Consider the following 27,917-nt stretch of genomic DNA (forward strand, 5'->3'; position numbering starts at 1 on the left):
CAGTACTGTGTGTATATATATATATATATATATATATATATATATATATATATATATATATATATACACACACACATACATATACATACATATATATATATATATATATATATATATATATATATATATATATATACACACACACACACACACACACACACACCTGTGTATGGATATTTAATTATTTAAAAAAAATAAAAACCTGCACATTTAAAAAAAAATCTAAAAGAAATAGCTTTTATATTGCACTTTGCTAAAAATGTTTATGCACTTACAAACTAAAGGACATATATTGTGCACATACAGAATTAATAATGAAAACAAATGCTATCCATTAAGGAATATATTGAAAATGAACATAATACACAGCCTGTTCTGTATTTGTCTTTATTAATAAAAAAGAAAATAATCATTACAATCCCTTTTATTAAAGAATACATATTTACAAATGCATCCAACCGGACTAAAGTAGGTACTGAATCCATCCAACCTTTCAATATTGTGCTTGATACTTCGAGAAAAAATCTCATATAAAAATACTATACAGAGAATACATCTTTAATTTTACACATTAATATTAATGCATACATAATATCTAGTTCAAAATGCATAGGGATGGATACAGAGGCAAATTTAAAACCTTTAAAATGAAGTAAAAACATACAGAAGCACATTTCAGGCTCCCATATAATTTTGCATATAAAACACTTAGCAATACCTTTTGGGTGTCAAATATGGCACATGTCTATACTTACATATAGCAACTTAGGTATTGGCAATATTATTTAAAAAAAAAAGAATAATTAAAATACACTTCTTATCCAACCATCATGAAGCGACACGGAGCCTCACTTTCGCGAGCAGCAGTTTAGTTCATTTTTAAAAGAACACATTTCACAGCACTGTTTTGAAGCAAGTTATACAAGAGCTTCCTTGGATGGTTAATAAAGAAGTGTTATGGATGACTTGTCCTTCTTGGCAGGTTTGGTTTTTGCAAACAGAGATTCGAATTGTTCTTTTGTGAAGAATCAAAATCAAAGTTAACAATGGCAGCTTTCTACTCCTTTCCAAGAAAAGACGCAAACGAAATAAAATAATACTATTTAATCTACTCCTAAGATTCTGAAATCCAATGCCAATTTCTACAGAAATAAAAACGCAAGAATACAGGAACAGTTGAGGGCCTGGTACTAGATAAAAAGCTTTTTAAAAAATGTATTTAAATATTAAAATGTATCTGGCTTTCCTCCCTAACAGGTAATGTTGTTGGTTACAGACCACTTGAAAACACCACATGGACTCTAAAAGCAGAAACCTGTTCTCAGTCAGCATGCTTTGCAAGAACGAATAGGTTTCCCCCCCCCAAGAGCTTGTTATAGTCACAATATTTGTAGAGGAAAACAAAAAACAAAGCTACCTGACTATAACCTATCAGGCCGTTGACAGTTTCTTTTAATGATTTCTTGGCTTTACATAAATGGGAGTATCCATTTCCATGACAACACCAAATGAAATTTCCAGCCACTAAAAAAATCACTTCCTAACCTGTCCACTCTCAAACTTTCCAAGACCAGGCAATTCGATATAGAATAAGTTAATGGATAATGCACTGCAGGGGTCCCAGTACTAGAGGACACACTCGTTCACAACAGAACACATTGCTAATAAAGTACCAGCCAACTTCATAACCCTGCCAACAATGTGCCTGAAATAGCTGCAAGCAAATACAAGAGGGGGTTAGTAACATGCGTTTGCTTTCCCTTATCTTGTTTGCACATCTCACACAGTCAGAGCACATGCACATAACTACAGTGACCTTTAGTCCATAAACAGCGTCAAAACAGAACCACATTTTATACAAACATTTAAAACACAAAAAAGTCCTTAGAATATATAAAAGGAATGGAAATATGTTTTTATATAAATATATAAGCCACACTTTCTAGTACCTTTTTTAAATTTGGATTTGATAAAATACTTGCTTTGTTTCAGTGCTAATCCTGTTTAGTAAAGCTGCACACAGGCTGGGGATAAAGAGGTAAGAATAGAAAAAAATGTACATATCTCCTCAGTTTATAATTGTGCTTAATTAAGTGCTTTTAAAAATAAACAAGTGCTTTACAAAAAGGAAGTGAGAGAACACAAAGTGGAATGTGTATGGGAAACAGTGCCACCTACGGGTCAGGTTTAACAATGTCACCTTGGGGATACGCGTTTTAAATAATGAATGCAGATGGATGTACAACTTAAATGGGACAGGCTTTACTAGAATGTATTCAAGATATGTGTAAATTAAAATGTACATTTGTGATCCAACTGTGAATTAAGTTTTAAAAAAATAAAAGGGTACCGAGTGTGTAGTAATATGAATTGTGAAAACTGAGATATGTGTGATGTACAGGAGCAGTGCAATTACAATAAACAAATACTTGAATATATAGCACCATGAGAACACAAAGATAGAGAATTGAACAGCATTAAGCAAGGGGTCGCCTCTATGTTAAACAGAACATCAAACTTAAAAATGGATAATAACCAAACCTTAAAAATAACTCCCCTCTCACTAGCACAGTAACTTATTTTACTATAAAACATTTAGGTTGGCCATTTCATTTCATCTTCAGCAGGTAACGCACACCCTTGACTGAAAGAGTGAGGCTCAGGTGGGGCATTTATACCCGTGACACATGAAGCGAATGTAGTTAGGTGTCAGGATAAACCGGCTTCATTGCAATCCAACGGAAAATAAGTCTCATAATAAATATGTCTTGTTTATTATCCTTTTAAAAAGGTCAATCTTGGCACAAAAGACAGTAAGAAGATATTTAATCGTTAGAGACAGTGAGAAAGTGCATTATAAAATTGAAGTGTTGTTAAAAACCAAAAATAAAATTAAAAATAATAAACTTGTGCCCATTATAGAAAAACAAAATCAAGTACAAACATGTTCTGTGACTAAATACAAAAATTATAATTTGTGCCACCAAAAAGAAAAAGCTTTAAACCAAATAACTAATACTACATTTGTTGTGAGATAAGGTGTTAAAATGAAAATTGGATTCAAGTGTAGTTTTGCACAGGGCCAGATGGGAAAGCTACTATTAATTTCTGTCCTCTCTTTATTAAACATCTCCCCTGCCTCGGAGCTTTACGAATCCCAGGTGCCAAACAGTGAAAGGAAAAAGCAATCTGAACCCCTTATCAGGAGATAAATGCTGCCTGAAGCTGAAACTGAAATGATGAAATAGCTGTTAATACAGTAAGGACACCACAAATCAATAAAGAAATGCCCTGGGATCATCTCTTGTGGTGGAAAACATTTCTGCAAGGTTTGGCACTTTATAATGATCAACTCTGTGTACGTAAGGAAAATGGTTCCGATTCTGTTGAGAGGGCTTGTATTGGGCGGCGGGCTGTACAACATTTTCAGTATGAAGATGATACATTTTGGATGAAGTTTCAGGTTTGCTGACTGTTCGTTATACTCTTGGAGTACACCTTTCAGCTACTTAAAAATCAGCCAAAAATAAATATCCTTAAAAGACTCAGCCAGTCTTTAGCCCAGCAACTGCCTACAAAAGAGTTTTTGCTCTTCAAGTATTTCTCTCCGTGCGTATGTGCTTCTCATCAAGTAGTTAAATAAAATAAAATAAAAATAAATAAAATAAAAAACAAAAGAAAATCATTCTGACAACTACATCTGAAATTTAACCTGTGAATTAAACAGGTTTGTGTCGGCAGTGGGACATGAAGTGCTGTTCTGAACCCTATTATAAATCCATTGTGGTCGTCGTGCTTTCCCTGGTCCCCGGAAGCTGCATTTCTTCGCAGTCCTCGGTCTGAGCACGTGCAGACAGTGCCCTGGCTGGAAGCTTGCCCTGCAGTTCCTCGCGGTTGTTGTTCTGAGCGCGTGCAGACAGTGCCAGGGGGTTGCGGCTGATCACCAGCTCAAGCTTATCTCCAGCCTCTGTGATCAGGGGCACCGCCAGGCAGCAGTCAAAGTCTCTGGTGCGTACATGATTCACCTGAAAAGCAGAACATGCCAATGTAAAGCTGGGCAAAATTTTGGGGCATGAAACTGAATACACCTGCAAATATGATCATCTGATTGACTGGAAAATCTATGCAACTATCATCAAAAGTCAAGAAGACATTGGGACTAAGGAGGTAACATTTATATCAACCTTTAAATCAGTGTCAGCCACCAATAGCAATCAATTTATTTTTGGCCACATAGTATGGTTGGCAATCGAACTGCCTCTCTGCCTATCTCAGCGCTGTCAGAGATGTCCATTCATTTTTGAGGCAGTGCCCCAAAAGGAGAGGCTGTGAATGCTGCGATACATGTCAATCAGTTATCCATTCATTTTATTCTCCAACAAAAAATCTCAAAATCCTAGCTGCCCCATCTGAAACAATTATTTGAAAGTCTTGATGGACCCTGCAAAATGTCCTACATTAAATTAAAAAAATAACTAAAAACCTGCTAATTTGTGGTGGGCTGGTTGTCGTCTATTTGACACTTTCTTATTAAAATATCTTAAAATAAACTCTTCTACCAATGACAACTGTCTTGTATGCTAAATTATTATTAATTTTTTTTTGCAAGAGAGGCTTGTGGTACAATGCCACCGTCTAGTGGGTACATGTGAAAGTGTAAAAATAGGGATTTGCTCAATGTGGTTTGAGCTTAATTGGTCTTTTTAGGTCAACTTGAATGAAGTCCTTAGTTCTGTATGAAGTTGAGTACAAGCTATTACAGCACTATCTGCGGATCATCCCCAGCTCCATACTATCTTTGTACCAACCGCCACAAAAAAAATATAAGGGGAAAAAAACTTGGGATCAGCAGGAGACACCTAAACTACTTATTATCTTTGGGTAATCTTTCAGTAAAATTACTTCAGAGTTAATATGTGATCAGGAATATATGGTTAGTCATTAAACTATAATTATAACTAAGCTACAATTATAAAGGTAAATGAGAGATAAGAGAACAATCCTTCCAGGTTTGGAAGTAACCTCTACAGCATTTTAAAAAATGTTTACACTAGCAACTTGAGATGCTCTGCTCAGAAAAGGCACCAGAATTGTGTAATCAGGATTTTTTTTAGGTCTGTTTTTTTCAGTCTATATACATAAAAAAAAAAACACACAACACAGATTGCAACATTTCTTTTAAACCACATACGAGTTAAGAACGTATCCAGATGCAATTCTTAAAATTACCCATACGAGGCACCTGTTATAGCTTGGACATGCATAACTAATTAGATTACAATACAAGAGACTTAAATGCCATTTGTGAAGAAGCTAGCAGTAATCACTAACATCTAGATTTTAACCAAATTACCATGGTGCCAGTCTTCTGATCCTATAACCCATGCCAGTGTCACAGAGCCACCTCCACTTCCTGTTGACCACACTCTTTACTTTATTATGGTTGACAAAACAGTAACAGTAGGAAGAATCAGAATGTAAGCCCAAACCATGACTACAGCACTGCAGTTGTGTTTGAGAACCACTGAACTAAGCTAGTGGGTTACCTGCAGGATCCTGTCGTAGGGTTTCAGACCCCCACGGTCGGCCGGCCCGTCTGGACGGATCATGTTCACGTAAACCCCCTTCTCCAGAAACCCGTCCGAGACGCTGAAGCCAAAGTCATCGCTGTCGCTCTCCTTCACGACAGTGACCTGCAACAAAACAAGCATCTTTCAATTCATTTACAAATCATAAGAAAGTTAACAAAAAGAGAGGAGGCCATTCGGCCCATCTTGCTCGTTTGGTTGTTAGTAGCTTATTGATCCCAGAATCTCATCAAGCAGCTTCTTGAAGGATCCCTGGGTGTCAGCTTCAACAACATTACTGGGGAGTTGGTTCCAGATTCCTACGATTCTCTGTGTAAAAAAAGTGCCTCCTATTTTCTGTTCTGAATGCCCCTTTATCTAATCTCCATTTGTGACCCCTGGTCCTTGTTTCTTTTTTCAGGTCGAAAAAGTCCCTTGGGTTGACAGTCAATACCTTTTAAAATCTGGAATGCTTGAAATCAGATCGCTGCAGAGTCATCTTTGTTCAAGACTGAATAGATTTCAATTATTTTAGTCTGTCTGCATACGACATGCCTTTTAAACCTGGAATAATTCTAGTCGCTCTTCTTTGCACTCTTTCTAGAGCAGCAATATCAACACTTTTCACTAAGGACAAAGTTAATATTATTATTATTTGTTTATTTAGCAGACGCCTTTCTCCAAGGTGACTTACAGAGACTAGGGTGTCTGAACTATGCATCAGCTATGTCTCACCCGAAAGACAGAGCACAAGGAGGTTAAGTGACTTGCTCAGGGTCACAATGAGTCAGTGGCTGAGGTGGGATTTGAACCGGGGACCTCCTGGTTACAAGTCATTTTCTTTAACCACTGAACCACACAGCCTCCTAATAGGTATAACTAATTGATTAAGGCAGGGGTTGAACTGCTTCAGTGTAATCACTAATAACTGGCTGAAACAAACACCTGAACAGGAAGTGACAATTGTGCTTACCCCATGTATTTCAAAATTATTGGATCTCATTAGTGTGACAAAAGTGTGAGTCATCTGAGGGTCAGCCAGTTACACAAAACATATACTACTGTACATATCATGAGTGTTTCTTTCTCAATAAAATACCATTTAATAATACAGCAGTCTCCGGCTAAGGGAACACCCCTCGGTAAGCAAGCTTAGTGTTCTTATAGTCAAAGTGTTCTCTAAGACAGAGTTAGCTACCAGACACAATATGAATCAATCAATCAATACATACTTACATACATACATATTACTTGTCATGACTTGCCATGATGCAATCAGTGTCGCTCAAGACGCTCTCCCGATGACAAGTTGCTTTTTTTTGCAAAACAGTACTGTATCCATTGTGAACGAATCGCTATCGGAGCCAAGAAAGTGTTCTTTTAAAACGAAGTTCCCGTTCCTTTAGCTGGTGCATTTACAATGGGAAAAATACGTTTCACCACAAGGGTGTTCCCTTAGGTGAAGTGTGCTCTTAGGAGGTGTTCCTACAGGGAGAGACTACTGTACCACACAGCAGAACCCTGCAATTCTCTAACATCTAACAAATAGGTGACTAATTCCCCTTGGAAAAAAAGAAATAAAACATGCGAGTGAACAAGTGTGTGGTACAGAACTATTGAAGAGGAACTTTCTCATCAACCGCTTTGCTTTTCATTGATTGTTATACCTTATGCAGTTCTAGTGGAGTTGGCGACATGATCTCCTGCATCTCATCTTTGACCCTCCGTGTCTCCCAGCTCTTCTCAGCTCCGCTCCCTGAACTCCTGCTCTTCCTCTTTTCCTCACCGTGGAGAAGGATCGTTCCTTTCCTCCGAGGGCTTAAACCAGTTTGGCTGACAGAATCTATGTGCGACTTGTTCCCATCAATGCCCAAACTGAGTGTGCTTCCAGTCATTATCAGTGCCTGGCAAAGGCATAAAAATATAAGCTTTAATATTGCATCACTCCTCCAGGACTGTGCTGTTTTTAATTAACAGTTCTTGGAAAGAGATACAGATACACATTTTTTTTTTAATATCATGTTTTAAGCAGTTTCCCTTACTGTAGTAGGCACATTAAAAGTCGTACTGCCATATGTGTCTATGTAGTATATATTTGTACACAGTAAAACTAGTAAGGCCCCTAGTAAGGGCCCAACAATACGAGACCTTAATAAAAAAAAATGGGGGCAAGCATATGCAGTTACATAGACTATACTGGCAAATTGTTGATTTAAAAGGTGATTAAACCGCAAAATTGAAAATTAGTCATGTGTAAATACTTTTCATTATCACTTGTATACAGTCATCATTTACAGTCGGTTGTTCTGTACAGTGATCATCCATCACTGTAGCTTCTGAGGACTAGAGGTAGTCCTAATCTGTGGAGAACGGAATTCCTCAGAAATCGCAGAATTTGCAGACTCCCGTGGAATTCGCAGTCTTCCACAGATCCGCCATATTCTGCAATTTTGTTAAATTAACTGATATGTTGTTCATTAAAGACTGGAGTTAAAGCTTTGAAAATGTGGCCCAATAAGACGTTTCATTGTGATGTGATGTTTTTGTTCGACAGTCTCTAAAGATTTTAGTGACAAAAATGCTTGATATATTAAATTGGAAGACCTTCGCCCATACATTGTTTCATATGATTATGTTTGCTTGATTTGCATTTGTATAAGACATTATTAATACAAATACTAAACACACAGGATGCTCCACAGAACACTCTGCAGATATCTACTTAATTTCCACAGATTTTTTTTGCATACAGTTGGCGCCGCTTTATCAGGACGCCTTGGGAAAAGGAAAAAATATCCGGAAAAAGCAGCTGTCTCAATTAAATGAGAGGCATTGAGACTACCTTAGTCAAGCTTTTTTTATTCTTAATGAAAAGAAAAATAATTAAATCACATCACATTGTGATTAAATGTTAAATACATAATTTAAAATTAAGTTTTTTTATTCCTAAACAAAATTAAAATCGCACCTGCAATGTTGACACATCAACTTTCTTTGCAACAGCAGCCTGAGAATACACAGGAGACTCCTCAAATAATTCAATCTGGTTTAAGCAATTTACGCAAGTCACAGTGCAATCACGCACTCACTGCACTGTGCTACACAGCCTGTCCTGCTCTGAAAAGCAATCTCCGTTCATCATCTGAAAATACTGTATCCCAATTAAACGAAGTGACATCCCAATTAAACGACATTAGCATTGGGAAGAACCGTGTCCCAGAGTTGCATCCCATTTAAGCAGCAATCCCGATTATCAGTATCCTGATTAGGCGGTCCTGACTGTATTTTCCCGTAGCTTTAGATTGACTCTACCTATGACCCTGCAAAGATACATTGCATTATCTTGCTGAATCTGAACCCATTCTTTACATCCTGTAATGGAATACAGTACATTCACCAACAGAATACAGCTTTGTTGAGTAACTATTTGACTGCATTAGCAGCATTATTCTTGTTGAGTGTATCTGTTCTAAATTGACAACTGCAACTCAATACTCTTCTGTCTGTTCAATTTCCAGACATCAGATGGTCCTCAACTCAGCAAGTCATATTTTACCTTGAAAACATTAGACTGCCTGAACTTTACTGGCCTCCTGTGCACTATCAAATAAATGGCCTTTTTAATATACAAGAGAGACTGGAGACATGCCATGTACAATCGTGGTTATTTAATGATCAGATATACACCTACCCTAACTGCAGTTTGAGTCAGTCATTGTCTGTAAAGTGCAGTTTATGGGCATGTGAATCTTTATCCCTTAGGGAGCCTCAGATTGTTGAATTCTCCCTGGGATTACTTTTTTTTATTTTGACATTACTTATCCTCAATTTTGGCCTATTATTTTCCTTCAGTCACAGCACAGAGGAAATTGTATAAGTGACTGAAGGAGATATTGCCATGAATGGGTCTCTTGAAACAATTTTTTGGCAATTCCTAAAATATTCCAGAATAATGCCCAGCATTAAGATCTGGTGAAACTGGGGGTCTGTTTATATCTCAATAATGCTCAATAAGTAGTGGGACAAAAGCACTACTGCACTCAATAAAGTATATTGCATTTGTATCACATGCTGACTTTTTAAAATACATCCATGACACGACTTACTACAACCACAGAGAGGGAGACTGATTTCAAGTAATTATTTAAAATTCGCCAGAATATCTTTTTAGACAAAGCCAGGAGGCTGTGAATCATACAAGAGAGAGGAGGTAATTCCCACATTAATGTCAGCCTTCAATAAGAGGCAGATGCCATTAGTATTCAAGTCTGGTAAATTTAAAACTTACCTTTTTCTGCAGTCAGTGCCTAGCTTTGAGTTTACATCCAGCCTCCACCTCATTTTTGGTCTCACCAAGGGGTTTGGCAGTTGAACTGCCTCCCTGCCTCCAAATGGCCAGGCCAAATTGCCAAAACCAAGCAAGTCAAAATGCTGTTATAGGTGCTTCTACCAACTGTTTTTATATACCAACTGTTTCAATTGTCTTTAATAATCGCCTGACTGAATAACTGCTTGGTACAATAAATAATCACTAAATGTTTCCTGGGGAAAAGTAAGATTACCTCAATCTCCCTTAGGAGCTCAGACTGCCCACAAGTTTCTAAATCTTCCAAAGCTTGGCACCAAAAACTGTCCTCGTGTTCCAGGTTTAGTCCATCGTGGGGGTGGGGGTGGTGGTGGTGGCTGACATATCTGTTTCAATGCAGGAACCAAAACATGTGAGCAATCCTCTTGAGGGCTGAGCAAAGCCGCAACCGCAACAACAGTTCACCATCATTGATGGCAGACTCTGCAAGACTTACTGGGTAAGGGGGTGGGGGGGGGTCTTCATAAAAAAAACAGTCCTAGTATTAAGAGGGAAGAGTTTTGTTTGTTCAGCCAAAGGAAGACAGAGTCCTTCAGAACAACAACCTCCATGCAGTTACTAAAAAATAGCGAGAGGCCCCTCCTCCAAGAGTTAGGAGTTTGTGCAGCAAAGTGAAGTTCAGAAAAAATAAAAATAAATAAAAAGTGTCTTTGGACTACCGAAGGTTTAGGAAGACTGTGTTGGTGAAATAGAGAAGCGACAGAAAGAAGATGCATTATGGGTAAACCAGGAGCTTCACAGTTAGTACAAAGGCAGATGGGACAGAGTTCAGATCTGAGACACAGAACACCTGAGAAGAGAAAGAAAAAAACAACAACAAAACACACAGGGTAACAAGACAATGTGAAACAATGAACACTACAAAAGGTTTTGTTTACAGTGTGAATTTCTCAGGTAATGAACACAACTTTTTTTAAATCAAGAAAAATAAAGTGGCTTGAAAATGAGGTGCAGGTACAGAAATGCAGCTTAAACATGAGGGATATGCAGTAATCTTGGGGGACTGTGAAAAAAAAAAAAAGTGCAGATTTGAAAGCAACCAAGAGCTGGGACATTATTCTACAGCTTGTCTGCAGTTTTCATTCTTAAAAGCCATTTGACTGGAAGAAAACAAGTACACAAATACATTGCTGTGCACTACAATAATATAAACAGCCTTCCACACATGGGTGGCAAGACATGAAATTCTATATAATATGTTTTCTAACTTAATTGACAAGTCTTTTTCACTCCTCAACCCTCTGAATTTGTGTTATAAAACATGCCTTATTGTTACAAAGATACCAGCGCTGCTGGTTAGAATCCATGCACTTACCCTGTGGGCTTGTCCCAGTCATCCTCACTAAAGCCCCCGTCAGTGTAGGGGTAGTTCTTCTGGCGGTTGGCAGGAGGGGTGCTGTTCCGCTGTTTGGCGTTTCTCCATTCGTGGGGATGCAGCGCGATCCCTGCTGCCTGGTGGATGTATGTACCTAAACAAGGGGGGAATCAAATCAAGGCTCACACTTTAGCATAGCTCACTGTTGAAGCAGCCAGGTTCAAACGCTGTGTAAGGTTAGGCTGCCGTATAAACATGACCGCTAACTGCAGTAAACTTAACTGTACTACGTGTATGTAAACACTGGAATTATTTAAATAAACTATGTTGCCAAAACAGAAGCATTGACAAATGCACTAGACAAAAGTTTTTTTTTTTAAGTTTTGCCTTGGTGTTCTGGATAAAACAGTATCCTGTATTTAGTGAACTGCACAAAATAGTAAAATTAACTAATTAAATTACAAAGCCAGTACGTTGCATCATTCAGCAACCAATGTCTCTGACTTTAGTTTAAAAGCAAATAGGTTGGCGGGAAACTGAGCTGAAATGTGGATGTGTTTTAATGTGGCACCTATAAAGCAAGGCCTTTACCTCAGAGCAATAATGTACCAGATGTTACTGTAGTTTGTTTCCTGGAAAAGCCCTGGAGGGGTGCTGAACCGCTTACTGAAATGAATATAAAACTTGAATGTTCAATGTACATCGTCACAACCCAGTAACTATCGAAGCGGTCTCACCTTGACTTCCGTATCCTGCGTCGATTCCGGAGCCGTCCCAAGACTCCATGGCACTGTCCACGCTGGGAATGGTGGTGGAGTAGATCTCCGACAGTTTGCTCGTCTTCTGGGAGTCTGTCAGCTCGTCTTCGGGATCGCTCACATCATTCACGGCTCCTAGTTTCTTTTGGGAATTTGGTCCTGCAATATAAATGTATGAACTCATTTTCATGAAAGACTTCCCAACTTGTGTAATCCCCCTTGCTTTTTCTTTATCATTTCAATCACATTAAAACACAGCATTATATTTAATTGTATCAACCATCATTAATGTTACAAAATATGATACAGTAGCTTCAGTATTGGTTGGAGCATTAACATTTTAAATTGTATTTTCAGGCTCAAGGTTATGGGTGAAAAGTTTTGCAGAGTAGCAATTTTATGCACGTTAGCGATTAGGATTCCCTTTACTATTTTGTAGTAAAGGGACCTGCTTACTGTAGACATTTGTACAACTGATTTTCAATTTTGTGCCTTGGTTCTTTCTGACCACTAAATTTCAGGTTGTTTTGTGAACATCTACGCAAGCTAACAAAGTTGACAGCGGTAACAGATACGACCCATATAGAGACGTGTTTTAACTATCAAGTGTCAGGTTGGTTTGTGTAAACAAGTAAACATCTACCCTGTTTCTTCTAAAAACCACTTTAACACATGTGGCCTTCTACAGAATGTTGGTCCAATAAACAGCGGAATGACGTCTTGGACAAAAACAAGGGAGCCAAGTACAGTTAAGCTTGTTTAATATAAAACTGGCTAGTTTTTTGTCTAATAAATGTTCAGTTTTTACATAGGCATTTTCTGGTGTTTTAGCACCTGGGTTTATTCCATTGTGATTTCTATTATGCAGGTTACTACTGGAGGAGCTATCAGAGGTGAAAGGACACAACCAAATTCAAGCTGCTGTATCAGCATCTAGACTCAAATGATATGTTATTGCAACACTTGAGGGACATTTTAAACTCTTGCACTGTTCCTCTGACCTTGAAAGTCTTTCTTTTCTCAGTCCTCCAGCAAGACTCTTGCTGGCCCATCATGGAGCCCAATAATAAGATCATGCAGCCGGAGAATTTAATAACTGGCCCACCTGCCACCCTCTCTGTCACACACTTACTGTCCACTTGTTTCTTTATCTTCAGGGTGACAGTCTCTCCTGCCATCTGGAGGAGGTGAATGGCTTCACTCAGTGGTTTCCCCTTCAGGCTCACGTTATTAATGGCCAAGATCCTGTCCCCCACATGAATAGCTCCAGTCCTTGAGAGGCAATGTTTGAGAGAGATTAGTGCAATCATGTTTTAGTGCATAGTGTGTATGTCATTAGAAATCTTTGAATTTTAAAAGTATCAGTGCTGCCTCTTGAATTATAAACAATGAAATTCGGCTATGAGAAAAACGGCTGTTAATGTTTGCAAGTAAAACTAAAATTAAAAGGAATGTTTCTTTCTCATTTTGTAACGCGATTCAAATCTTGAAATACGCTATTTAAATAGTTTTAAACATTTTTTATTTAATATTTTGTCTATTTAATTTTCAATGCAATATTCATGGAATTGAATATGTATATGTATTCTATTTATTTTCATTTATTTTTTTCCAAATTGTAACAAATACTTCTAAGCAGTGGAGTGTGGATGCCCAACCTTTACCAGAAGCTGCGTTTCTACAAATGACCACAAGAAGGTGGACTTGTAAAAGCAATATCAGACAGACACATCGGGGTCTGTTTTAATGATCTTAACACTGCCACTCTAACATTTATAAACTGTTTTATTAGCAGACATCGGTCCACCATTTAGTGTAAGTAGTACTGTGTGTATACTGTAGTTATATAAAAATATGAATACAAATAAACCATAAAAGATCAATAGCAGCACTACTCTGTAGAAGACTGTTAAAGTAGATTGTATTTTCATAAAACTAACAATGACATTAACAAGCTGTTAAAAGTCTAGTAAAACACACACTTTTAGCATTAACTCACTGTAGCCCTTGTGGTTGTAATGGATATAGCTAGATGCAAATATCACAAAGTTGGAGAAATAGAACATGGAAGCTCATCTTCACCACAGGCTTTCTCCCTTCACACTGTTTACAATCTGGCAGCATTGCTACTTTACTCACTATATTTAATGTATGCCCTTCTTTTTTTATTTTGCATTCAAGGAATGACCCCAAAAGTACATTGAGTATTGGATGTATATCCAGCTCCCCCATTTAACATCTAAAACCATAACTTTTTTCTAAATGACTGGTTTGTTCAAGCGTTTTTATGAGACTGTACAGAAATCTATAGTTAAAGTTAATTGTTGCACTCTACATCATTACATTACAAAGAGACTAGCTTTTGCTAAGGGGTAGAAGTGCTTACCTCTCTGCTAGCCCTCTTTTGGTGAGGCCGGAGATGACAATGGGGTCAAAGGGTTCCTCAGTGCCTGAGATGGTGATTCCCAATGGACCGCCGTACCTCTTCAGCTCCACAGTGTAGATTATAGAGCCAGTCATTTCCTGTTCATCTGTGGGGATTGAGAGTGGACAAGATCAGATCACACATGCCTCTCTGACACAGCAAAACAATGGAACAAGAATGCTAAGCAAGTAGAAAACATGCTGCTATTCATTTAAAAGAGCCCAGCTAAATTGTAATGATGTAGAGATGCTAATCAGGAATCATTCTGTTTGTCTAAAGGTGTCTCAGATGCAGTTTATTACACGCAAAATATATTTCTCATATGCCTGTGTAAAAATCACTGTGAAAATGAAGAAAACAGAATTACTCAAAGCGACATCAGGATCAATGCACCTCTAAATGGATTCAGAGCCCTGTTCATAAGAGCAGTGTTTTAAGGAATGTTTTTGAATGTTTAAAATTATTCTATATAAATAATAAAGCAATAAAACCTTCTAAAACAATTGAAATGTTTTGGAGCAGGTTAGAATGATTTTCAAAAAACACACTACTGTATTTCTCTCTTATCTCAGGACAGCAAAGGTTTGACTTCTCTGAATTCTCCAACCTTAATAAGCGTATAATATCCCCTCAAGGTCCTCCTGGGGCAACGTGATCATGTCACATATGGTTTTTTTACTCATGTTTTTTTTCCCCACAGTCTCAATGGGATACACCAGCCTGGAGGGTGCCTCCTACCAGAGTTGTCCTCATCCTTGCGGATCTTCAGTTTGACCAGGTCCTCACACTGCTGCAGGATCTGCACGGCATCCTCCATGGAGCAGTTCTCCAGACGAATGTTGTCGATGGCCAGCAGCTTGTCTCCGGGCTCCAGGGTGCCGGTTCTGTGGAGTGGAATTAAAAAAAAAAAAAAACTGTATTATGGTATGTGCTTGGGATTAGAGGCTAATATATTTACACACGGATTATGTGTAAATATATTAGAACCACTATTATTCATTTTAAATCCATTATTTTCCCTTATTATCTTTTAAGCATTGTGCTTTTGTCACTAACAGGAATAACACAAATATCTTTCAAGATGGTCGAGATGGGTTTTGGCTTTAAAAGAGCAAGTAGCTTCAAGGTGCTTTGAATAAGCTCAGGAGCTGCTCTTCAGTTCTGGTTACCATATATACTGTGAGCTAGAACAGATTCTTTATAATACAATAGCTGCAGCACCATCTAGTACAGCAGTGTACTGCCAACAAAACAAAAGGAAACTTAATCCAAAGTGGCATTTCTAGAAGATGCTAGCTCCTTCTATATTCTATCTAATAAAGAAACATTTTCAAATTTAAAAACTCAATTTGCTAATTTGTCAAGAGTTCCCCCAAAGGCATTTAATATAAACAGAGACACAGAGACACGTACCTGTGTGCCATGCTGCCTTTCTTAATATCCGAGATTATCAGGGGCTCTCCTGGCTTTCTGCTTGCTGTCAGTCGAGAGAAGAGAATTGAGAGGACATTCAATTTACAAGCTGTATCACACTGTACAGAACCATTCCCCAGGGAACATTTAAACACAGACTTCATAAAACATTTCAGACTCTGTATACAGAAACACAATTAGGCAAGAGCAAGGTACTTTGTAAAAATGACAGTAACTTTAAATGTTCTCTGGCCGACAAGGAAATCTGAACGAAATCAGGTCTGATTTACAAAGCCACAGGCGTTTAAGTAAACATCTATTAAAGCTACATTTGCTGCAGGGAAACAAAACATCTTGCTATGTTTTGAAGTTCGTAATGGATCTAATTAATAAAAACATTAAAAGAATAATAGCCATTCCTTGCATCCAGGGAGCTGGGGAAAGTAAAACAGATGAAGATTATTTGTATCAGCCTACAGTTTCCATAAACAGGCTGTAAGAAAGAATTAATAGTGATTCAGATTTATTGTTGTGTAAGAGAACACAAGTCAAATATCTGTGCCTAATCTCTGCATAAAGCACAAACTTTCCATTTGCCTTGGTTTTCCCAGGACACTACAGACCTTCCACGAGACGGAGATTGTCAAGGGAAAGAAGCTGATGTTTAGTGTTCTTTGCATTATGAATCATCCACTACACCAAGGGCACGCTGCCCTGAGAAGGCCTGTTGCCTGGAACGTTGCACCACAACAAACGAGTTTAAAGAACCCCATGAACGCCAAGGACAACACTTCAAATGGAGAGCGATAGGCTTTCTGATATCCTCTATATTGCTGACTGAGCAAAAAGTTATGCTTTTGGACAAAGCCCCTCTAAAAAAAAAAAAAAATGGTTGAACATAATGTTTATGTGTTTATTAGTGGCGAATCTAAGTTAATTATTTGACAAACAAAAACAAAAAAGTAATAAATCTAAGCCATGTTACCCTTCCGTTCTACATTGGTCTAAAATGTGCAGTTTTGAAAGAAATACATGTTACAGCACATGCATGTATCTTCATTTGGCATGGCACATGGTACTACTTTAGGTCCTGTTGAGAGTTCTGTATATGGAATTAGCGTCTGTATTGGTCCTTGCGCTCTCAACAAAAACTGTCCCTTGTTTGCAAATTATTTAACTAAACTATGACTTGAGAGCAGATTAGTATTCCAACTGATTTGGAACAGTTATCCCTCCAGCAAGAGGGGAAACACAGCGGAAGGTAAATAGACAAAGATAAATGTCCAGAACCACCCGCTGTTTTTTAAACATTTCTAATGAAGCACTTCATCACGGAATGACAGTCCCCTAACAGGCTTGCTGAAGTTACGGAACAGAGCACATTGCACAGGAATTGATTTAGGAGAAGATTAATTTACTGGCCTGGGATTGTATGAGGACTGCAATGCTGTTCTGAATATGGGTTTGGAAGAAGAAAAGAAAAAGGCTTCACTGGCCATTGCTCACCACTGATTGTAATTCCCAGCTCCACTCCTTTCTTCTTGGGTAGTTTAACATGGAATGTGCCGCTGCTGGGTACAACAGATTCTGGGAAGGAAAATGTAAACATGAGCATGTTATGTCATGAACATACATACCCTGCCACGGTGGTAAAATGAGGGCTATCAGATGACAAACGTTGAATACCATGACGTACAGTATATCAACAGCATGTACAGAACAGTATAGAATAAGAAATAGATATGAAGAGGTTTTCCAGACATATGCAAATATGTAAATGTGACATGCAGATGGATATATCCTCAGAAACCAATACCATAAATAACAATGTGGGTCTCGTTTATAGCCACCTCTAACTGCTATGATTCTCTAGGGCAGACATCTTAGGGTAAATAGGTTCAATCCCTGGTAGGGGACACTGCTGCTGTACCCTTGAGCAAGGTACTTTACCTAGATTGCTCCAGTAAAAACCCAACTGTATAAATGGGTAATTGTATGTAAAAATAATGTGGTATCTTGTAATAATTGTAAGTCGCCCTGGATAAGGGCGTCTGCTAAGAAATATAATAATAATAATTTTAACACCTGAAACAGTGACAGCATATTGCAGGTGCATTATTAGACTTGATTGCATTTTAATTTAGTGAGGTCAAAGTAAGCCTGTAATTCTTAGTGGTAGTTTTGTATTTTGTTGTCCTGGATTGCATGTATAGTATGGTACGCTAGGCTGTAAGTAAGCCACCCAGGACGCTGTTAGAGTTTTTTCCTTAAACCTCAATAAGATCTCCTATGAGACTAACAGCAGGACAGTGATTCTGTCACCTCAATAACGTAGATTGACTTGGTCTGAACTACGCCTGACTGCTCTTCGGCAGCTGCCTGTTTCACAGCTGTGTTGACTCGGGGTAGCATCTGGAACGTCTGAACAGAAATACCTTTCACACAAAAGCTTGGTGCTTAACAACTGAACAGCTCAGCCAGGTGAAAACTCATTTCTTTTGAAGTTTGCGAGAGTAGCAAGATTCGGTATTGACTTACAAAAGGAAAAACAGTTGGCAACTGAAGAGATTAGCGATTTAGTGAGCACTGATACTTAAAAAAGCCTGTCTTACGTTTGCTAGAGACTTAGATTTCCTATAAAATTTGCAATAACCCTTTTATTTTATAAAAGCACACAGTGATAACTGTTCATGTTTTACACCCTAAATCACAGAAACACGATATTCAAGTTTGGTTTCTATAGCTGCCATCAGCCTGCACTTCATTATAATAGTGTGGTTCACATTTAGGTCAGATCAGGCTAGCAGGGTTCCATTAGCGGAAGTCTACTGCACTTAAATTCAGCAGAAAAAAAGAATCTACCTGCAACATCAAACTCTACTTCCAAGGTGACTTTGTTGGCGAGCGCGGCGTCTCTTAAGAGCTGGTTAGCCTCTTCCAGAGTCCCGTCCTCTGTTGGTATGTTATTGATGGACAGTAATCGGTCTCCTACCTGCAGTAAACCACACCTGTGAACACAACGAAGGGCCTCCACATTAGAACGCGACATAATGGGAGGTCCCTCAGGTTTAAAAGCTCCCCTTGTTGTGTAAATTAACTTTCTTATACATTGACTTCACTTTGGTACAATATAGAGCAGCCCCTCTCACAATGTTGGTCTGCAGCTCTTCAGAGGAAACAGTAAAAGGTAGCCAAAGGAGTCAAAGCAATTGCTTTTATGATGTATTCATGTTTACCCAAAACGATTTGGAAGATTTTGACTTTTCATTTGTACAGAGCTGTACAATATGCCAACAACATTATTAGTGAAAATTAATTGTTCTCCTGGGATTGGTCTGGGATTAGTTTACAAAGATGAGGATCCAGAACAAGTTTCTACAAATGGGACTGAAATCTTGATTGATTATCTTGAATCTTCTATTTTTTTATTTATTTTTATATATTTTTCCATTGTGGCTAATTAGTAAAAGTATATATATATATATATATATATATATATATATATATATATATATATATATATATATATATATATATATATATATATATATAGTCAGTGCATACCAAATTCTGGCCTGTGATTGGTTAAAACCTCATCATAGGAGCAAAAATTGATTGAACTATTGCCCTAATATCCTTACACCACCGGTTAATAGTCTCCCTCTGACATGCAATTGGTTCACATCATTGTCAGTGTCACCCCTTTTCAAAGGAACGCCCTCCACCTCCACTCTTAACAACAAAATTAACCAATCAAAAATGTTAAATTGAGTGACAGCCATATATATATATATATATATATATATATATATATATATATATATATATATATATATATATATATATATACACACACACACACATACACACACACACACTTTGATTATAATTTAAAAATAATTTAACTATTTAAAAAGATAAAATTAAATAAGATGCGATTCTGTATCTGACTTTGACAACCAAAATACTCAGCCAGAATATTTTATATATTGAAAGAAAGCCAAGATTGATATCCACCACAATGACTTTACCTCTTGAATTACAGTAAGTATCATGAAATTAAACTAATTAGCGACAGGCATTAAGTACTTTCTAATAAGACAAGAAGCTATGTGATTATGTTTGTCTTGGAAGTTTATTGAATATATAACTGTATAGAGATTGAATAGCTGGAATCACACAAAAAAAAAAAGAAAAACACGCAAGCAACTCTGAAAATCCACTCTGGGTCTGAACTACAAGATGGCAAAGGTTAAACACTTCCCTTTTACAAGGAAAGCTTTACATTCGGAATTTCAATTACACCGAGTAAGGGTTAAGAGGCCACCTCTTTAATACCGTGACTGATCCATAGTCTATAATTCAATGCCCAAGGGTTACGATCTGAACCCCATTAGACAGATTCAGATTGATTAGAAAATGATCTGAGTTTGCCTCCGGGTTGTAGATCGATAAAAGATTCCTGTAATATAACTTCCGAGTGTCATACAGAAAATATATTCAGTGCTGAAGGAACAGTGCATATTGCCCCCACTGTAATCAGAAGTTGCACTCAATAACCTCTATAAGCAACGAGACCTGTATGTCTTCATGCTTTTAAAGTCTGTTTGGCTAAGTAATACAAGTAAGAGTGTCAGGATAATTATTACAAATTTAAATAAAAAGAGTCTGGACTCAGACCTGCTTACTTTATATTGATTTGTGACTGCTTATAACAGAATTCCTGGTACTTGGTGGCACACAGTATCAATCTTTATGGGACATATTTTATTTATTTTCCATCAGAAAGGTCTAAAAAAAAAAATTAAAAAAAAACACAACACATTTTAAATGAACCTGACTCCATTTTGCAGTAATAATGTGGTATAGAAAATGAACAAGGTCAAGAGCTAGGAATTTAGTCAGGCTAGAATTTGGATATACTTGGGTAGCTTCACATAACACAGCAGAAGTTTCCAAAGGGATTTCCCATTCAAAGTATTGCCCTGGCCCTATTTAGCTTCCAGGATATAAAGCCTTTGCTAACCTCATTTGGACAGCATTAATAAACAGCCTCCCCAGCCAGCCAGTCTCAATACTTAAGCGTTAATTATTTTTGTTCAGAAGAAAAACACTCTTGTGAGTATGAGCCTGGACAGATCCGAGTTGACACTGCAATGAGTGAGATATCGCACTGATGAAAATAAATGGCAAATTTAAGAGAAAAAGAGAGAAAAAAAACCACACACACACTGTTTTTACGCAATGAAGGATGAAAGTCATACATCTTGTAGGTGACCAAGCAATATTCCAGTATGATAAATGAGAATATATGAAAAGGTTTGAAAGGTTCACGACTAATAACTGCAGAACAACTCAGAGAAAGGATAATTATAATGCATTCATTGATCAGAAATGATTGAATCGGTCAAGCTCATCACCAGCACACTGTAGTTTGCAGAACTGATTCACCAATTATTTCCACTATCCACGCTTCACACTATTTTAAAATCATCTGAAACCTATATTATTGTCCTTGTAATTGTTTCATTAGCTGTGCTTTTGGTGTAGGTTAGTAATAATATTATTTTCTGAGATACCCTCTTTAATAGAAAAAGGATTCCATTTAGAATTTTTAAATACATCCTTGAAAACTATATAAATGTGTCTTGCATAGTTTCATCTACATCTACAGCCAATTAGCTTGTTCTTTGCCTACAAGATTAGTGCACATTATGAGCTAACAGAAGCAGTTTTATCATGACAGCCTCTAGTGACAATATATCATTATGACACCAGTCTGGGTATTCACCATCGCAGAAATCCACTGTTTAGGGGAAAATTAACAAAAAATATCATGCCCACTCATTGTACATTGGCAGTAAAACGCAAAACATTTTGAATACTGATACTACACATTTTGAGAGACAGCTTGCTTATTAAAATCATTTGTTTGTACTTGAACAGCATCACAAAGCAGCTCAGTTTTATGCCATATTATACTTGTGTACAGGAGGGTTTAGGAATGTGTTGCATTAAGATGTAACTACTTTTAAAATGACTTATGTTAAAGTGTGGCTCACCTCTCGGCTGAGCTGTCAGGCTCAATGAAACGGAGGATCGGAGGCGAGGAGAGGGTTTCCGTGGCAAAGATTCCCCCCTGAAGCTGGATGCCGAAGCCGTTCAGGGGGTCCCCCCTCAAGATCACCTCGCCGGTCTCCGTGTGAATGATCTGACCTCCGGGGCCCACCGTGCTGGAGGCCAGAGACACTGACAGGGCACAAGCAGGAGGAGAGAGCATAAGCCTGGTTGCAAAATTAGCAGATGAGATCATCAAGATAATTTGACTCAGTTATCAAAATAGAGTGTTGTTCAAGGACAGCCATTCCCTACGCACATGAGCTCTTGTGCTCCTTCTTCTTCTGCCTCCTCTTCATCATGGTGTTACGAGGGCTCACGGGCTGAGAGTTGCGTGGCAGAGTGCTTGAGTTCTGACTGAAGAATACTGCAGTGTTCATGGAGCCCGGAGAAAAGTTGGTAGACACCAGAGCTAACAGAATCAGACAGAGCACAAACAGGGAAAATGTTAAAAACTGTAGGAACAGACAGAACAGAACAGGGATCTGAAAAACACTTGAGCAAGGAAGAGGTTTTATGAATATTTCAAAAGCACAAACTGGGTAGTCAATATTCAGAGGAAATGTTATATTATAACCCATAAAAGGTATTGGCCATAACTTTTACACAGTTGTATTAATATTCTGCAACTATTATATACTGCAACTGTCTGACTACTAGGTACAGTATGGCACAGTGCTGGGATATAGGTGCAGTACATTTACTCTTCCACACACACACACACACACCAGAATACAGAAGAGCGATTCACATTGGGAGATGATAGTGTTTTATCCAACAAAGCTTAGGCAAATTATCTTCTACTGTAACTAAAATGTCAAGCTTTTGCATATATTTACACCAGAAAGGCCCGCTGAAGTATTTAAAGCCAGTAAGCAGATTAATGCCACATGGGAACTGGAATTGGGAGGGATTAAAAATGAGATTCACTGTTCCATTCTGGGTCTGGGTTGCTGTGGTGCTGGATGTCAGTGTTGAGATTATTTAGGGGACTAAAGTAAATCTACTGAAAGACAGGTAGTTTGAATTCAGCTACTTACAGAAAGTGAAGCAGTGTAAAACACATATTCTCCCCCATTGGTGGCAATGTTGGCCACCCGTAAACTGTCCTGAGACCTCCTAAGTCCGGTTCATTAGTCTTGTGAATACCCTGAGATCGGGGCATGACACAACCAGCTACACTTGGGAAGGATTTAACTTTCCCTTGGATCGCCAGACAGTCGCATGACCAGAGAGATGAGAAATTGCCCTGGGCGATGGTGGCATGATTGAAGTATGAACCAGTCTTTACTATTTGACTGGTTCCACGCTCTTATCCTGGCACATCAATTTCAAACAAAATCGCCAAATACAATGTGAGATATGCTGCCCTAAAGCTAACCAGCCAACTCAAAATACTCAAAAATGTAACACGTCAAACTGTGACAAATATCTGCTACCTATTTTACAGCCAACTAACAGCACTGTTAGTACTTCAGGCCTTACACACAATATTCAAATCAGATGACACATTATGAGGTTCAGCTAACCTGCTTAATTTCCCAATAAAATTGGCAAGACCCTGTATAGACTTCTGTAGCATTTGTGGAATTTTATTTTTATTTTTTTCATAAAAAAATAAATAAAACAACAATAGTGAAAAGTCAACGTGACTTCATGGAAACCAGAAATCTGCCGGAAAAGGCCATACCAGGAATCTGCAAGGCACTGGCCTATGCTGAACTTGTTCTATGATATGCTTCGATCTTCCAATGGGTTGCTAAGATGTCCAGCAGAACTGGAATGAATGGCACTGTAATTACATTTGCAGTAGTCCTGGTTGGTTGGTGGGTTGGAGGAGGTCCAGGTGGGGGTCTTGCAGTGTCCTGGGAGCTGCGTATGACAATAATTGACACAGGGGTCCCAGCAATGATGGTGGTCACTCTTCTGTACTTTCACTGTAAAAGAAAAAATGAAGACCTTCTACTTAAAATGCAGCAAAAAAATGACCATATAAAAGACAAACGATTTGTTCTATAGCAATCTCAGAATGCAATGGTGATAAAACGTATTTTCTTTCACCCAGCCCTGTTTTGGAACTAGTTTTCTCAGATTTGTTAATAAAATGTATATAATTTATACGGCAAGTGCTTGTCATTTGTAAAAATGTAAGTGTGACGTACTGAAGGACAGAAAAGATACCCTCCGATTCAGATATTCTCAATAACTTGTGCAAAATAATTTGCAATTGGTCGTAGAGATCTGCATCCCACTTGTTTAAAAATGTAATTATATATTGTTTATATTTAAGCAGCAGATTCTGACACACATCAACATCCAAACTTTCACTCGCAAAAAAATGGAGACAGCGCAAATGTAAACACAATCAATGTTGAGGCAAAACTCTCCTTAAAAGGTCACTTTTTTTGACACACAAGCTGACCAATTCTAATTCCTACAGTAAAAAATGAAAGGTTTTTACCAGAGGATATTACCAGTGGGAAGTCATGTTCGACTTGAATAGCGTATTATTCCTGGTAGCAGAGATACAGTGGAGGTGTAAGGCAATACATTCCTATGTCACTCTTTAGTTTTTAGATTCTGGGTCCATACTGTACGGGTCTGTCTAAACACTTACATTGTTGCATACGTCTGGAAAACCACTATCTAATATTGGGGAAAAACTTGGTATTGATATTATTCAGTTATTGGCAACTAGCACCTCTCTATTTAACTATCTAACTAACCTTTCGGCTCTTTGGAAGAGTGATATTTCGTTTTCACAAGGAGGTAAAAAGTGCTGCCTCTTAAAAATTCAACTTAGCAGGTTAACCGATGAATCAAAGATGATGCAGAGAATTGCAATAAAAAAAAGAAGAAAAAAAGGTGGATTTGTAGAATTCTCATTTCTTTAAAGAATTTAAAAAATCATTTTAAATCCTCACTTTCTCTGCCTTATGCTGAGCTTATCAGGCATGTCTTCTGAAGAAGCCACATTTCTGGAAAATAAATCTATAGAGTGAGTTTCATTTGATCTTCATCAGCAAATGTCAACACCTAGCATATATTAAAACCAGAAGTGATGAAACTGAAAAGCCTTAATCTTATAAAGGAGATTAAAACCACTCAATTTGAAGGCAACAGCAAATCTAAAACTACCAACAAATGGCTTCTGGTTCATTACTTTTATTATGTGTATAGTAAACATGCTACCATTTATTTTAAAATCGCTCATAACTTTCTCAAAACATTCCCTATACGACCACAAAAATAGTAAATAGTAAAAACTGTCAATACAACCACTGCTATATTTGGACTGCTTTTGCTAAATGCAAGGTTTACAAATCAACTTCAATGTATTGTCCACTCTCAAAGCTGCAGTGTTCCACAAGTATATCCTAGTTTACAATACAACATTGGGACTGTTGCATTCATCCACAGTTTTGTCTTCTATGTCATACTATATTATCAGCAAGCATTCCCCAAAGGCAACCATTTTCTTACAACTGTGTTGTATGGCTTCAGCATTGTTTTAATTAATAAAACATACTTAATGTTCCGCGTTTTCTGTTTTTATCTTTAAAAAAAAAAAATCAGGACATTTTGGAGTATATTATATATATATTAACAAGCCAGGTTTATTCATCTCAGCAATTGCCACAATAATCAGACTTTGACTGGCCAACATAATTAGGTGATGGTGAAGTGAAGTGAAGTGTGTTTGTGACGTGACAGAGACCCACGTTTGACCGTTATTTCATCCTCCGACGTCTAAACGTATGCTGTACCCTAGGATACAGTGTAGGACTGCTTATTACAATGGTCGGAGTCAAAATAAAACAGCATTTTCATCAAAACATTGTGTATTTCCTAGAAAATAGTACCAGGAAAATATTGTACAATAGACAAAAATCAGGTATAAATCATAAAAACCGACGTCCAGTTAAAAAAAAAAAAAAAAATGTAATGTTTCAGTAAAATTCGGAATAAACCGGAAACGCAGAACACTAAACATACTGTAGTTTACATTCAGAAGCAGATTAAATCTAAAATTAAAACAGAACTAGAATACACAGAGCTACTGTAAATCTATGTTTGAGTAAATGTTTATACCAGCTGTTTAAATGATCCTATATTATACACTATTGATTTGAATTTATAGTATTTTCAAAGATAAATCAATCCTCATACAATATTTACAGTCTATACTGAATCAATTCAAAATCAATCCATTTATTTTTATATAGCACCTTTTATGGCAAGCCACCCCAAAGTGCACAGTGATCTGTAATACCTGCTCATTTCAAGCACTTAGAAAAAAAGAACAATGAACTAAGCTTTTCCTTTTAAAAATACCACTCTAGACTTAGAATCCTACATTTCCTTTTAAAATACCCTTAAACACCCCTGGTATCATCACTATAGAAAAGATTAAAAAAAGGACAACTTACATGTAAAATACAAGCTTGATTGGGAAGCTACCCCAACATATACCCCATTTCTGAAGCGGTAAAGCAGACCACCTCTATTCGTCCAGCAGTGAACATTTCAAGCTTACATTGAAAATATAAAATGACCCACACACTATAAATAAAACCCTACAAGGAGTAGTTTGTCTGTTTAGATCAGTCAGTTTCTTATTAGTCAACTGGCCTTAAAGTTGAATTCTTGAAGCAGTGGTACAAATGCGTGATTAAATGTACATGTATATATGTATTTGTATAGATATACATATTGATACATACATCATTTATTGCCACCCCATTTCTCTATATTGACTCCCCTCCCTACATACAACAGTCTACAGTACCATCAGACACAGGACTGCAGGCTTATTCAAGCAAAATAGATACAATTAGACCAATTAAGTCCTTTCAAACTTTACTCCCCCTGAATAAAGGTCACCCTGTTCAATAAAAGCCGATTCTGACCTTTCAAATGGAGGTTTGAACAGCTGTATTTAACATGTGTACGGTTGCCGATTTTACAAATTTATTGAACTGAAAATGATACTACTTCTTTTATTTGTACAGTTTAACCATTTACTGCTTGCTAAATGAATGGGAACAAGCAGTGTGTTATTTCAAAATATTTTTATAACAAAAAAAAATATCCAAAGAGAGGCGCAGCAAGCGCGAATACAGAAATCTTTCATTTTAAATGTGTCATTTTACAGATTTGATATACGGTTGACTGTACTTGACAGACTGTCAGAGGTTGTGAATTACCTTTGAATTCCTGGCATGTGCACAAACCTTCGAATCTCTGGATTTTACTGGAATCAAAAATACAATGCAAGAACAATTATGCAGTATTTCACCTCAAAACGCTTCATGAAAACAGCCGTCAGAATTAATCAAAGCCAGGAAAAGCAAAATCTTCCACGTTGAAACACAGTACGCAGAAACACAAAGATGTACACCACCATTGGTAACGCAAAACAAGGATCTAGGAAGATGTGCAGTACCCACGATGATACATAAAAAAAAAAAAAAACACACTTCTCTGCGGTAAAAGCATTCTGGACAAGCTTAATAAAAAACCACCACCAACAATAGCAGTTGTCAAGTCCTGATAAAGCAAAAGCATTTACCATCACAGCTGATGGTCTAAATAAAGGCAAATATCGGCAAGGCCTCAGGAGTGCATTGTGTAATGCTGTGTATAGGAAGATAGCTAGAAAAAATGACTTGCGTTTGGGTAGCTTATAACAGCTTTGAAAACATATTTTTGGTTAATGAAGAGTTTGTGCAAATACATTGATATTTCGATCATACATGTGTTAAAAGAGTGAGGATCAAAAAAAACGTCAGCCTGTTTTACAATTGAAAACCACCCTAATCTTCCACAGAGGTTGCATTTCTGAATAAGAATGAACTGTAGCGGACCTGCCTAGATGCTGCACAGGTGCAGTCAGCTTCCAAACGCAACACTTAGTAACCTGCAGAGAATCAACTGCAAACTCAAGGAAGAGAAG

General features: G+C 37.5%; 1 protein-coding gene across 5 annotated transcripts in view; it reads right to left on the minus strand.

Annotated features, from left to right (window-relative positions):
• Positions 1 to 373: 373 nt before the first annotated feature.
• The window catches only part of LOC117412606 (glutamate receptor-interacting protein 2-like), an 89,064-nt gene continuing 61,520 nt past the window's right edge, over positions 374 to 27,917 (minus strand). For all 5 annotated transcript variants that reach the window (XM_058999610.1, XM_058999609.1, XM_058999611.1 and 2 more), the window contains exons 10-24: positions 23,764 to 23,898; positions 22,221 to 22,373; positions 21,907 to 22,093; positions 18,707 to 18,852; positions 17,351 to 17,431; positions 15,845 to 15,908; positions 15,170 to 15,315; positions 14,393 to 14,537; positions 13,139 to 13,278; positions 11,986 to 12,165; positions 11,249 to 11,402; positions 10,130 to 10,259; positions 7,235 to 7,471; positions 5,547 to 5,693; positions 374 to 4,025 (exon numbers count right to left, since the gene is read on the minus strand). In XM_058999610.1, the coding sequence (XP_058855593.1) occupies positions 3,771 to 4,025; positions 5,547 to 5,693; positions 7,235 to 7,471; positions 10,130 to 10,259; positions 11,249 to 11,402; positions 11,986 to 12,165; positions 13,139 to 13,278; positions 14,393 to 14,537; positions 15,170 to 15,315; positions 15,845 to 15,908; positions 17,351 to 17,431; positions 18,707 to 18,852; positions 21,907 to 22,093; positions 22,221 to 22,373; positions 23,764 to 23,898 (2,300 nt within the window). In that variant the 3' untranslated portion in view covers positions 374 to 3,770. The remainder of the gene's footprint in view (positions 4,026 to 5,546; positions 5,694 to 7,234; positions 7,472 to 10,129; positions 10,260 to 11,248; positions 11,403 to 11,985; positions 12,166 to 13,138; positions 13,279 to 14,392; positions 14,538 to 15,169; positions 15,316 to 15,844; positions 15,909 to 17,350; positions 17,432 to 18,706; positions 18,853 to 21,906; positions 22,094 to 22,220; positions 22,374 to 23,763; positions 23,899 to 27,917) is intronic.

The sequence above is a fragment of the Acipenser ruthenus genome, chromosome 25 (genome assembly GCF_902713425.1).
Source record: "Acipenser ruthenus chromosome 25, fAciRut3.2 maternal haplotype, whole genome shotgun sequence".
Taxonomy (NCBI): domain Eukaryota; kingdom Metazoa; phylum Chordata; class Actinopteri; order Acipenseriformes; family Acipenseridae; genus Acipenser; species Acipenser ruthenus.